Raw genomic sequence first — 13,805 nt, forward strand, 5'->3', positions numbered from 1 at the left:
ATAATAAAATTATTTCATCTGAAGGACAGTAGCACAAGGCAGAAGCTATTAAATATGAGGGGATAATATAGAAAATGAGATAGTAAAGAGATAGGATTGATAGACTGCTTGAAAGAGAGTGGAGGGTCTAGAACAGTGCTGTCCAGTAGAAAGATCACACCTGGTGTTTCAGCTTTCTAGTAGCTACATTTAAAAGCTAAAAAGAAATAAGTAAAATTCTAGAGTTTTTAACCTAATATATCAAAAGTTACCATTTCAACAGATATTCAATAGTTTAAAAATTATTGCTGGGATTTCACATTCTTTTATCTTACCGAGTCTATGAAATTTGGTGTTTATTTTACACTGTATATCAATTCAGACCAGTCACATTTCAAGTGCCCAGTAGCCACATATAGCCATTGGCTACCATACTGGACAATGCAGATCTGAAATAAATCTAAAATTGGGAACTAAAGTTTATCAGGGTCCTGATATAATAATCGACTTCAACATTTATGGTTCATTTTGATCATTGGTTTTGGAAACTATCTTGTTTAATTAATCCTAAATCTTTGCTTGCTTAATTTGGGCCATCAGTCCAGCCAAGTTGATGTTATCTTAAAGTAATATCACCGTAAAGTTCTATTGTGTGTCTTTTAATAATGGGGTGTCTTTCCACTGTCACTAATCTCACATTGTACCTTACATGTATTATGAAGATATATACATGTATATATATACCTGTATGTTTATAAATGGAATCCAGATACACATTCAGTGTAGGTATATAATAAGCTTTCCTCCTAAGTATACTATGTTAAATTTTGTCATTTTCCCCTCTCCCCTTCTCTCCTACTCCCCTTTCTAGGCAGAAACATTTAGTTGTAATAAAATAAAAGATAATGACAAGGAAGATGGCTGCTTCTATTTCAGGTATTTCTGAAAACATTTCATATTTTGAATACATATCTTGTTGCAAAGTAATTCAACCCTGGAGAGATATGTGGGCTCACCTGACGAAAAGTAATTTGTGATCAAATAGAAATATTAATGTCTCGAAATTTTTGTCAGTTTTTTGGGAAAAGGTGTGTTTTCGTTTTTAAGCGTTAAATTAGTTTTAAGCTTTGTAAATTGTGATTGTATTTGCTTTTGAAACTATAGAAGCCATCAGAAGATCTTTTACGTTGTCAGTGCACTTTATAACTTTTTATTATATACGAGGTTTCTATAAAGATTAGACTGGCTTTTAACATTTCTGTGGCTTTGAGCATGTTGCTGCTTCATTCTAGACCTCCATTTTCAAATCTGAAAAGATTATGTCTTAAGTTTCTTTGAAAATCCTTTATCATCAGTAGGGTCAAAATGTTCATTATATTTGTTCAGTGCTTTTTCAGACTAGTAAAGGACCAATCATGGACGCTCCACCCCTTACCTCTTCCAGTTATTACTGTCTTCCTTCCTGTTGTGCATGCCACGCACACACTCGTGTAGACACACACATGCACATACCACAAACCCTGTCCTGATTTGGTCTTATTTAGAGTTCCGTTTGTATTAGCATACATCTCTATAGTCTCTGATTTAGTTGTGCCCATTTTTGAACTTGATATACAATTATGTTCTTTTGCATGTGACTTCTTTCACTCACCATCATGAGATTCTGTGGCGTATAGCTATAAGTTCATTAATTTCCATTGCTGTATAGAAGTCCATTGTATGAACACACTACAATTTTCCATTCTGTTAATGGCTATTTGCATTTTCAATTTTGGGCTATTACAAATAATGTTTATAACACTGGTGCTCATATAAAAGTAAAATTGCTGGGTCATAAGTTCATAGATGTGTATATTTATATATAGATGTGTATGTTAGATGTTAAATATATATGTTAAACATGGATGTGTATGTTTAACTTGAGTAGCTTGAGGGTTTATTTGTTTTTAACACAGAGCCTTGCTAGAGTGCAGTGGCGCACTGCAACCTCTGCTTCCCTGGCTCAAGCGAGCCCCATGCCTCAGCCTCCCAAGTAGCTGGGACTACAGGAATGTGCTGCCATGCTAAGCAAATTTATTTATTTATTTTGTGTGTGTGTGGAGACCGGGTTTCACCAAGTTGCTCTGGCTAGTCTCGAACTCCTGGGCTCAAAGCCATCTGCCTGCCTCAGCCTCCCAAAGTGGTGGGATTACAAGCATGAGCCACCGCGCCCAGCCCTTCCCAACATGGTTTTGTGGGTCTTTTCAGGTGTAATCTTCTGGTGGACATGTAATAGAGTGGCATCACACTTACTTTTAATTTGCATTTCCCTGTTTATCATATATTTATTGGCCACTTAGATTACCTTTTGTGGAGTGCCTTTTTTGAGTATCTGAACAACTTTTGTATTTTTTTTTATATTAATTTGTAGGAGTTCTTTATATATTAGAAATGTAAGCCTTTTGTTAGACATCTTTGCCTGTCCTGTGGCTTGCTTTCTCACTTTATGATATCTTGAACAGCAATGGTTAATTTTTATATGAGCAAATGTGTTAATCAGCTTTTTTATAGTTGATCTTCTTTGTGTCCTGTTTAAGTCTTCTCTTATATTTAGGTCATCAACACATTCTACTATATTATTGTGTTGGGGGTTCCCAAGACCAATGCCAGGTTTGATGATTCACCAGGAGGACTCACAGGACTTAATATATAGTTGGGCTCATAGCTATGTTTTATTGAAACAAAAGGATTCAAAGTGAAATGAGCAAGGTAAAAAGCTCATGGGGTGATGTCCAAGGGAAACCAGACACAGAGGAAGCTTTCCAAGGATTCTGTCTTGGTGAAGTCACAGAGTATGTGCTTAGTTCCCCAGCAATAAATTGTGACAGTGCGTATAAAATGTTGTCAACCAGGGAAGCTCACTAGAGACTCAGCATTCAGGGTTTTTGTTAGGGTGTGGTCACATAGGCAGCCTCTGCCTAGCAAATACCAGATTTTCAGAAGAAAGGCAAGTGTGTAGCATCAGCTATATTAGCACAGTGGTTTAGGCAATGTGAACCACTCGTATCAGTTAAAGGTCAGAACCCTCCTGAAATCTAAACTCACAGATGTCTGCCAAGGGCCTGTCTTACAAGCAGGCCTTTCTAAGTATGGCACTTTAGGTTTGCTGTGTTCTTTTTGTACAGTTAAACGTGGAATTGATTTTTTTTTTTTTTTTTTAATGTATAGTGCGGTGGCTCACACCTATAATCCCAGCACTTTGGGAGGCAGAGGCAGGCAGATCACATGAGGTCCATCGAAAATGGTATCTCCTGAAACATTTTTATTTTCTGTTGTTTTTGGTTATAGAGATGCAGTTGATTTATGTATATTGACCTTGTAGCAGTTATCTTTGTTAAACTCCTTTATTTCTTATTTTATTTTAATTAATTAATTTATTTATTTATTTAGAGACAGGGTCTCACTCTGTCACCCAGGCTATAGTGCAGTGGTGCAGTCATGGCTCAGTGTAGCCTTGACCTCCCAGACTCAAGCACTCTTCCTACCTCAGCCTCTCAGGAAGCTGGGACTACAGACCCACACCGCTACACCTGATTTATTATTTCATTTTTTGTGGAGACAGGGTCTTACTATGTTGTCTGGGCTTGTCTGAAACTCCTGGGCTCAAACAACCCTCCTGCCTTAGCCTACCAACTGGCTGGGACTACGGGCCCACACCACCACACTTGGATAATTTTTTAATTTTTGTGGACTCAAGGTCTCATTGCTGGTCTTGAACTCCTGGGTTCAAGCAGTCCACCCACCTCCGCCTCCCAAAGTGCTGGGATTACAGATGTGAGCCACCACTCCTGGCTCTAATTTTATTTGTAGATTCTTTGGGATTTAATAAAAATATCTGTGATTTATAATAGTTGGTTTGTTATTTTCCAGTTTTTGTGTATTTTCTTTTTCTTTTTTTTTTTTTGAAGCGGAGTCTCGCTCTGACACCCAGGCTGGAGTGCAGTGGCGCGGTCTCGGCTCACTGCAAGCTCTGCCTCCCGGGTTCATGCCATTCTCCTGTCTCAGCCTCTGGAATAGCTGGGACTACAGGCACCTGCCACCACGCCCAGCTAATTTTTTGTATTTTTAGTAGAGACAGGGTTTCACCATGTTAGCTAGGATGGTCTCGATCTCCTGACATTGTGATCCGCCCGCTTGGGCCTCCCAAAGCGCTGGGATTACAGGCGTGAACCACCGCTTCCGGCCGTGTGTTTTCTTTTTCTTTTCATACCACAGCATCTTGGATTTACAGCAAAATGTTAAATAGACATGATGAGAGTGATCATCCTAATCTGGTTTTGAATCTCAAAGGGAACATTTCATCATTCCACCACTAAGTGTGATGTTTGCTTTTAGAGTTTTTCTTTTATCAAACTGTTCATTTCTGAGTCTTAATAAGTCTTTTATCAAACTGTTCATTTCTAAGTCTTAATTATAAATTGACTTTAGATTTCATCTGTTGAAGCAATATGTGATATTTTTCCTTTAATTAAAAAAAATCCCTTAAGACTTTGTTCCTTTACTTTTTAATGTGGTAATTGTAGTACATTAGTTTTCAGAATGGTCAGCCAACCTTGCAATTCCTGGAATAAACCCAATTTTATCATGTTGTATTATTTTTATATATTGATAGAGGTGTTTTGGTAATATTTTCTTAGGATTTTTGCATCTACCTTGATGTTTGAAATTAACTTGCATTTTCTTTCTTACAAATTCTTAGTTTGTTGTCTCCATCATGTAGGCCTCACAGAAGTAGAAATTTTCCCTCAGTCTTGGTTTATTCTTAGAAGGATCTTACATAAGAGTGTTATTATTCCTTCCTTAAATGGTGATAGATTCATCAGTGAAGCCATCTGAGCCTGGTGTTTTTGTGGGGGAAAGATTTTAGTTATGGATTCAGTTTGTTCAAATTCAGAAGTTACAGAACTATTTGTATTTCCTGTCTCTTGCTCAGTTTTGATATCTTGTAATTGTCAAACTATATTCTTTTTTTTTTCTTTTTGAAACAGAGTCTCACTCTGTTCCCAGGCTGGAGTGCAGTGGCATGATCTCAGCTCGCTGCAAGCCTCCACCTCCCTGTTCAAGTGATTCTTCTGCCTCAGCCTCCCAAGTAGCTGGAACTACAGGCGTGCACCACCACGCCTGGCTATCAGACTGTCAATTTTATCTAAATTTTCAGATTTGTTCTTCTTACTGTTCTGTTTATTTTCTGTGAGATGTGTGATCTCTCATTCTTGACACTATTTGTACTCTCTTTGTGGCTTGATTAATCTTAGTAAGAGATTTCAATTTTTTAGATCTTTTAAAGAACAAACTTTGGGCTTTTAAAATATATTTTATATGTTTTATTATTTAATTTCATTTAATTCCTTTGCATTTCATTTGTTCTTTTATTAAAACTGCTTGAGAAGGTTTTTTAGCTCATTTATTTTGGTCACACACACACGACATGTATATGTGTATATGCATGTAGAGCTGTACATTTCTAAGCATAGCTTTAATAGCATTCACAAGTTTTATATATTTTATTTTTATTAGTATTTGGGTCAAAAATTGTTTTTTCTTTTTTTGAACCAGAGTCTTGCTCTTTCATTCTGGCTGGAGGGCCATGGTGTGATGATAACTCACTACAGGCTTGAACTCCTGAATTCAAGCAATCCTTCCACCTTAGCCTCCTTAGTAGCTAGGACTGCAGATGTGTATACCACCACACCCAGCTAAGTTTTTTTTTTTTTTTTTTTAATTTGGTAGATATGAGGGCCTCACTATGTTGCTCAGGTTGGTCTCAAACTCTTGGTCTCAAGCGGTCCTCCCACTGCAGCTTCCCAAAGTGCTGATTACAGGCATGAGCCACTGAGCCCAGCCTTGGATTAAAATATTTTCTAATTTTCATTGTGATTTCATCCTTTGACCCATGGCTTATTCAGATGTTTACTGAATTGTGAAATTTAGTCTACCCTGTATGATTTCAGTCCTTTGAAATTGTTATTTGTTTTTGTGCTGGGTATACAGTCAGTTTTTGCATATGTTCCAAATATACTAGATGATAATGTGATTTTTGCATTTGAGGTACAGTGTTCTATATCGTTTATATTTTTTTGTCTGTTTTACCTAGCAGTGTAGTAAATCTCCAAGTATGAATGAAGGTTTGTCTGTTTTTTCTCTTAGTTTACATAAGAGAAAAAATACGTATTTTGAGGCTTTGTTATTAGGTACATACAGACTTAATTATTATATTTTTCTTGCAAATTAAACCTTTTATTATTATGAAGTATTCTTTTTCTCTAGTAATGTTTTTTGCCTTAAAGTTTACTTTGGTAACAGTATACCAACTTTCTCTGTGAATGACATGCAAAAGCCACTTTGGGAATCATGAGAGTTAGTGTTTGCATATATATATATATTCTTTTAAGTGTATCTTTTGTAAATTGCATTATTGGATTTTTTTCCTGATAATCTTTGTCTTCTCATCGAAAGTTTAGGTCTTACATATACCAATTTACTTGGTTTTAGATCTGTTTTGTTTTCTGTGTGATCCAATTCTTTTTTCCCTTCTCTTTCCTGTTTTCTTTCTTTTTGATATATTGTTTCTAATAGTCATTTTCTGGTAGTTATACCATCTTTCATTGTTCTCCAAGTGATTTCCTTAGAGATTTGTAACATGTATACTTGACATAGCAATATCTAGTAATAATTTGTATTTTTTTACCTTCTTGAGCAGTGCATGGATCTTAGAACGTTTACTTCCATTCCCTTCTCCCAGTTTACATGCCTTTTTTGTTGTGCATATTAAACCTATCAAGGCATCATTTTTATCGCTTATAATCAGTGTTTATTTAGATTTATTCATTTATCCTTTATGTTAATCTTTAACTCAAGGCTTTCATCTGGTATTGTTTTCCATCTTAGGAAGTTCCTTCAGTATGTCTGTTGGTGATGTATATATGTTATTTTTACCTGAAAATATCTTTATTCCACCTTCATACTTGAAGGACATTTTTACTGCATATGGTATTCAAGGTCAGCAATTTCTTACCGCCATCCTTCACTCTCTTCTCATCATTATGTTGTCAGTCTCATTATTGTTTAAAATAAAAATGTATTTTCCCTCCTTTGGTTATTTTGTGGTTGTTTTCTCCCCTGCCCCCACCCCTTCCCCTGCCCAACAGTTTTACTATATGTCTGTGTGGATTTCTTTTTTACATCCTGCTTGGTTTTCATGGGCTTTGATTTCGTGGTCTTCAGTTTTAAAAAATTTTACCATTCTTTTGCCTCTCTTCCTTCTAGATGATTACTTTGAACTATCTTCAGTTAACTAATTCTCTCTTCAGTGACATCTAATTTTCTGTTAAATCCCTCCTTCAGTTGCCAATTTCTGTTTGACATTTTTAGTTAATCTGTGTATTAAAGTCTGCCTAGAGTTCCTTTAGGTCTGTTGTGATTTTCTCTTGGTTTCTGTTGGTTTTCATTCTAGTTCTGTCCTTCATGTATCTGGTGATTCTGTTATTGCTGTACTAGACGTTTTATTTATGAATATTTATAGAAATAATTAGATATGTAGGATAAGAGTATGTTACATTTGCTTCTGTCCATTGTCTGGGCCACTACCCATCTATTACCACTTCAGTTCAGTTTCAGAGATTGACATGATTAAAAGCCAAGTTGCATTTCTTTTGCAAGCTGGTCTGCTTTAGGTTTACCTGTACTGCTAGAATTTACTCCCAGGACTAAAGCATCCTTAAATGTGAAATTCATCTCGCAGGGCCTCCATTCTATCTTATATTCTACTAAGTTATTTTTTACTTCAGCTTGTTAACTCTTGAACATTTTCAAGCAATTTTTTTTTTTTGTACAGCTGTTTTCATCATGAAGGGTTGGCCTGCCATTTGGAAGCAGAAATCTGTTTTCTTTCTTTTTGGAGGTAGAGTCTGACTCTGTCACCCAGGCTGGAGTGCAGTGGCGTGATGTCGGCTCACGGCAACCTCTGCCTTCCGGGTTCAAGTGATTCTCCTGCCTCAGCCTCCTGAATAGCTGGGACTACAGGCATGCACCACCACGCCTGGCTCATTTTTGTATTAATAGTAGAGATGGGGTTTCGCCATGTTGGCCAGGCTGGTCTCGAACTCCTGACCTCAAGTGATCCGCCTGCCTCAGCCTCCCAAATTGCTGGGATTACAGGCATGAGCCACTGCGCCCAGCCTTGTTTAAATTTTCAGTATAACTTTCTTAGGAATTACCATCTCAGAGAAAACAATATAGAGAAAGGTCAAATAATTTTCTTCAAGGTTGCATAGATGTTACAGTGCCGGGATTTGAATTGAAGTACGTATTCAAAACCTGTGCTTTGTACTGCATTGAGCCGGTATTTTGAGAATATGAATGACATGCAAAAGCTACCCTAGGGATCATGAGCCACGTCGCACATATTGTAGAATATTATTCATGTTTTCATTGTGGTAAAGTGTGACCAAAATAGGTTAATAAGTGTACCTCTTCTTAGGCACTGAGTTCGTTATTGATGATTGATTCACAGTAAATGCCTTGTATACATAAATATTTCAAATAGTACTTGAATGGAAATAAAGTTACATAGAAGAGCAGCAGGATGTTCTATAATTTTGAAATACAAAACTGTCGCTTAGAAATTTATAAAGTAGAAATGAAGCAAAATTTACTTGACATATCAGCATTTGTGATGTATTTACTGCTTTCTCAACTTCATATTCCTGTTCTTTCAATTTTTACCATATCCAGCACTTTTGTTCTGGATGTTTTGTAAAAGAATGTACAGGTAAGAGGAACCTCGGAATTAGCAAGAAATATTTGTTGAATGAATGAAGGTCAATATAGTGTTAGTAGTTCTATTCTTCCTACTCATTTATTTTTGTGGAAAGAACAGAAATGTTGACTCTTTGAATTCCTTCCCCCTCTATACAAACTTTGTCAGTAATCTTAACTTTCTTTTAAATTTAGGGATAAAGTAATTCCTAATAAAGTGGGGACATATTGTATCCAGTTTGGTTTTATGATGGATAAAACAAATATTCTCAACAGTGAACAGGTTTGCTTACTTTTTTAATATACCACAGTTAGCTTTACGTTTTCTTTTTTTTCCCCTTGGTTCTGCATTAAATGAAATAGCTTCATGTTTTCTCATTTAGTTTATGAATGAAATATTTTGTTTAAAAGTGATTATTGGATGTGAAATATAAATAATTCAATTTTCAGGAAAATTAGTATAGAATGTTTAAATTTGTCCAATAATTTGACCTGTTACAGGAGTCACATTTCCATTTCTCTTTATATCAAAGACTCAGCATTTTAGTGTGTAGTGTCATAAAGTTGCTCATATCAACCATGCATGGAAAATATTAGTAACATTTCACATAGCCATAACAGAGAGCGAAATTATGTCCTTTGCAGCAACATGGATGTGGATAGAGGCCATTATCCTAAGTAAATTAACTAAGAAACCGAAAACCAAGTACTGCATGTTCTCCCTTACAAGTGGGAGCTAAACATTGGGTACACACGGACACAAAGATGGGAACAGTGAATGCTGGGGATTGCAAAAGAGGGGGAGAGAGGGAGGTGGGCAAGAGTTGAAAAAATACCTATTAGGTACTGTGTTTGCTACTTGGGTGACGGGATCATTAGAAGCCCAAACCTCAGCATCCTGCAATAATACTCATGTAACACACTTGCACATACACCCCCTGAATCTAAGATAAAATTTTTAGAATAATAAAAGTTAGAAATTAAAAATAAATAGTATTTCAGTTATTAGGATTCTGGATAGTGATATTCAAGGTAGTTTAAATATACATCATCTACATTTAATACTGTTGGTATAGGCTGGGTACAGTGGCTCACGCCTATAATCCCAGCACTTTGGGAGGCTGAGGCGGGCAGATCACTTGAAGTCAGGAGTTCGAGACCAGACTGGCCAATAGGGTGAAACCCCGCCTCTGCTAAAAATACAAAAATCAGCTGGGCGTGGTGGGCGCACTCCTGTAGTCCCAGCTGTTCAGGAAGCTGAGGCAGGAGAATCGCTTGAACCTTGGAGGTGGAGGTTGCAGTGGGCAGAGATCACGGCCATGGCAGTCCAGCCTGGGTGTCAGAGTGAGACTCTGTCTCAAAAAAACAAACAAACAACTGTTGATATACTAATTTTTTTAATTACCTATGTTTTTTAATACCTCTAAGTTTGTTCTTAGAGATGGCTGTAAACATCCAAAAATTAACCTGACCTAACTTTTATGCTGAATTTTAAAAGCAAATTGATTACTTTTAAAAGATTAATAGAAATAAATTTTAGAAGGTAACATTTAATTTTATTTAGTATGTGCCATTGTTATGTCTTCCCTTCCTCTTAAATACTAAAGCATCAATATATTGTTAATCAGAATGTCTCTTTTATTTTTTTAAGGTTATAGTTGAAGTCCTGCCTAATCAACCTGTGAAGTTAGTACCTAAAATTAAACCACCTACACCAGCTGTTTCTAATGTTCGCTCAGTTGCCAGTAGGACCTTGGTCAGAGATCTACATCTTAGTATCACGGTAATGTTTATTTTCTTCCAAAACTACAAAGGGTAACAAGAAAAATTATCTTTGATTTTAGGGTACAAAATTATTTTTGTGGATTCTGTCAATTACTCCGATTAAGGTTATAGAGAAAACTTGTGCAGATGTAAATATTTGTAAATATCTTTGTATTTGAATACAAATAGAGAATATATAACATTATACATAAAATGAATTCAGATATACTAAGCAGAACTGACTCAAAATGCAGAAATCTCAATCTGCCTACCTTTTTTTTTGAGACAGGGTCTTGTTCTGTCACCCAGTCTAGAGTGCCGTGGCACAATCATAGCACACTGCAGCCTCAAGCAATCCTCCCACCTCAGCCGCCTGGGAAGCTGGGACCACAGTTGCATAGCACCACACCTGGCTAGTTTTAAATTTTTTTCTGTGGGGTTTTGCCTTGTTGCCCAGGCTGGTCTTGAAATCCCGACCTCATGTTATTCTCCTGCCTCAGTCTTCCAAAGTGCTGGGATTATAGCTGTGAACCACCACACCCAGCTGCTACCTTTCCTAATACATACCTTTACTCACCTTTTTCGTGTATATATCACGAATGAGTGTGAACTGTATTGACTCTTCAATGTCCAGTTCACTGAGGGGACAGAAGGACATAAGTTTTGTTTTGTTTTGTTTTGAAGTGATCTGCTCTGATGACTGCTCATATTTAAGAAAGAAAATCAGAGCTCCTCCAAGGCTGCTGATTTCATGAAGCGTAAGCAGCAACACAGCTGTCAAAAATACTAACAAAAACATGTAAAACACAGTAGTGGGACTGCACCTGTATGGAAAATTTGGTTGGTGGGATACTTACCTACTTCCAGTTTATTTTCCTGTTTTAGATGATTGGCTATTCTTCCCCAGACATCTCCTCTTTTCCCAAAACATCTTGTTGGGGTCAACAGTGCCATAGAATTACTCCAAGGGTCTTTGAATCTCATATAAGCACCAAACATTGTGTGAAACACATATAGGCCTATTGGTTTTCAAATGTATACAGATGCTGCTGGTGTTAATAAAATAAAGTCACTACAAGTTTATAATAACTTTTTATTAATTACTTTTCACATCAGTAGGTGCTAAATGTATATGAAAAGGTGATATTTTAAAATGGGAGTCTTTGTAATTTAGTAAGGTAGGAACTGTTGTATTAGGTGGAAGTCTCTTGTTCTTTTATAGTTTCTGGAACTATTTCTTGCCTGTGGAACGCTCAAACTTAGAACTGAATTCTGTGCTTAGATTAAGAAAGATACAGATAATTTAATGTTGGGGGCTCTATGTCTTGTTTCTGATTTGTACATGCTCTTCTCTGGGTTTACTCTTCTGATCATTTTCTCTGATTGTTTTCCATTTTTTGTTTTAAGGATGACTACAACAACCATACTGGAATTGATTTGGTTGGCACTATAATAGCCACCATTAAAGGCTCTAATGAGGAAGATACTGATACCCCACTCTTTATCGGGAAAGTTAGAACACTTGAATTCCCTTTTGTGAATGGTTCAGCTGAAATCGTGGTAAATTTTTTATATCTTTTGGTAGATAGGATTTCTGTATTTAATGTTTTTAACCACCATATTGACACCTTTTTTTTTGTATAGCTATGAAGATGTTCTAATCATAGCACTAAATTGGAAAGTCAGCTGAAATATTTTCTGATTTTGCTATTACAAATTGAACCCAGGATCTTTATAAGTAAGACTCCCATTTTTCCTATGGGATGACAGCTTTTTCTGATTCTAGTTGTTTTTAACTTCATTGACGATACGTGATATTTTATGTTTCATTGAAAAGCTGCCATTATGTGGATAGAAACAAAAAATGTAGCCCAGGTAAATTTTAATTAAACAACTTATATTTGTTACTCATTTTTTTCTAAAATGAAAATAATTTTATTTGTATTTTAAAAATACACGATGCAAGAACTTCCATAAATAATCAAGATATTGTCACCTGTCAGAGATAATAGATGATTAGCAATTTCGTATTACCTTCCAGAGTTTCGGCATATACACTAATGCTGCCTGCATACCATGTGTGTATATGATTTATATACATGTTCGGAGGGTGTAAAATTTCATTAATAGAATTGTGCCTTTATAACAATCTTTTCTGGTTTAACATCTCTAATATATTCTCAGTAAAAGTAAGCCTACATCATTGTACGTTAATGACCACCATTTATTTGATCAATCCTTAGTGAAATTTATTTATTTTCTAAAGTTTGTTTTTATCAACAGTGCTTCCATTAGCTTTCTTCTATGTACAGTCAGCCCCCCATATCCATGGGTTTCACATCTGTAGATTCAAAAATAATTGGGAAAAAAATTTCATCTGTACTGAATACATACAGACATTTTTCTTGTCAGTATTCTATACACAATACAACAACTATTTCCATAGCGTTTTATTAGTTGTTACTAGTAATCTAGGGATGATTCAAAGTATATGGAGTATGTGCATAGGCTGTATGCAAATACTACACCATTTGTATCAGGGACTGTGAGTGTGCATGGATTTGAGTATCTCTGGGAGTCCTGGAACTAGTACCCCACAGATACTGAGGGATGACTATATATCTTTTTGTATATATTATTTCTTTAAGAAATTACTAGAAGCAGAATGTGTTAGAGATAGGATATGCATATTTTAAACCTTTTGGTAGTTATTGCCAATTGCTCTTCAGTTTATATTCCTGCCAGAAGTATATGTCCATCTTACTCATATTAGCAACACTATATATGTGAGCAGTTTTAAAAATTCTAACCAAATATCTGATTACAAATTTATTTTTGTCACTACTAAGGTTGAACATTTTTTGGCTTTAATCTTTCTAAGATTGTTTACTGACCATTTCTTTTTGAATTTTCATTTTTTTCTTAAAAAAAAAAATACATATATATATATATATATAGTATATTTTTTTTTTTTTTTTTTTTTTTTTTGAGGCGGAGTCTCGCTCTGTCGCCCGGACTGGAGTGCAGTGGCCAGATCTAGCTCACTGCAAGCTCCGCCTCCCGGGTTTACGCCATTCTCCTGCCTCAGCCTCCCGAGTAGCTGGGACTACAGGCGCCTGCCACCTCGCCCGGCTAGTTTTTTGTCTTTTTAGTAGAGACGGGGTTTCACCGTGTTAGCCAGGATGGTCTCGATCTCCGGACCTCGTGATCCGCCCGTCTCGGCCTCCCAAAGTGCTGGGATTACAGGCTTGAGCCACCGTGCCCGG

General features: G+C 36.2%; 1 protein-coding gene across 4 annotated transcripts in view; it reads left to right on the forward strand.

The window, feature by feature from the left end:
* Positions 1-13,805, forward strand: part of SMCHD1 (structural maintenance of chromosomes flexible hinge domain containing 1) — a 158,369-nt gene that overhangs the window by 105,463 nt on the left and 39,101 nt on the right. For 3 of the 4 annotated variants that reach the window (XM_010353189.2, XM_030926203.1, XM_030926204.1), the window contains 4 exons: positions 851-915; positions 8,971-9,058; positions 10,427-10,558; positions 11,947-12,099. In XM_010353189.2, the coding sequence (XP_010351491.1) occupies positions 851-915; positions 8,971-9,058; positions 10,427-10,558; positions 11,947-12,099 (438 nt within the window). The remainder of the gene's footprint in view (positions 1-850; positions 916-8,970; positions 9,059-10,426; positions 10,559-11,946; positions 12,100-13,805) is intronic. The other variant, XM_030926202.1, reaches the window with a different exon arrangement.

Source organism: Rhinopithecus roxellana, chromosome 21, assembly GCF_007565055.1.
Source record: "Rhinopithecus roxellana isolate Shanxi Qingling chromosome 21, ASM756505v1, whole genome shotgun sequence".
Taxonomy (NCBI): Eukaryota; Metazoa; Chordata; class Mammalia; order Primates; family Cercopithecidae; genus Rhinopithecus; species Rhinopithecus roxellana.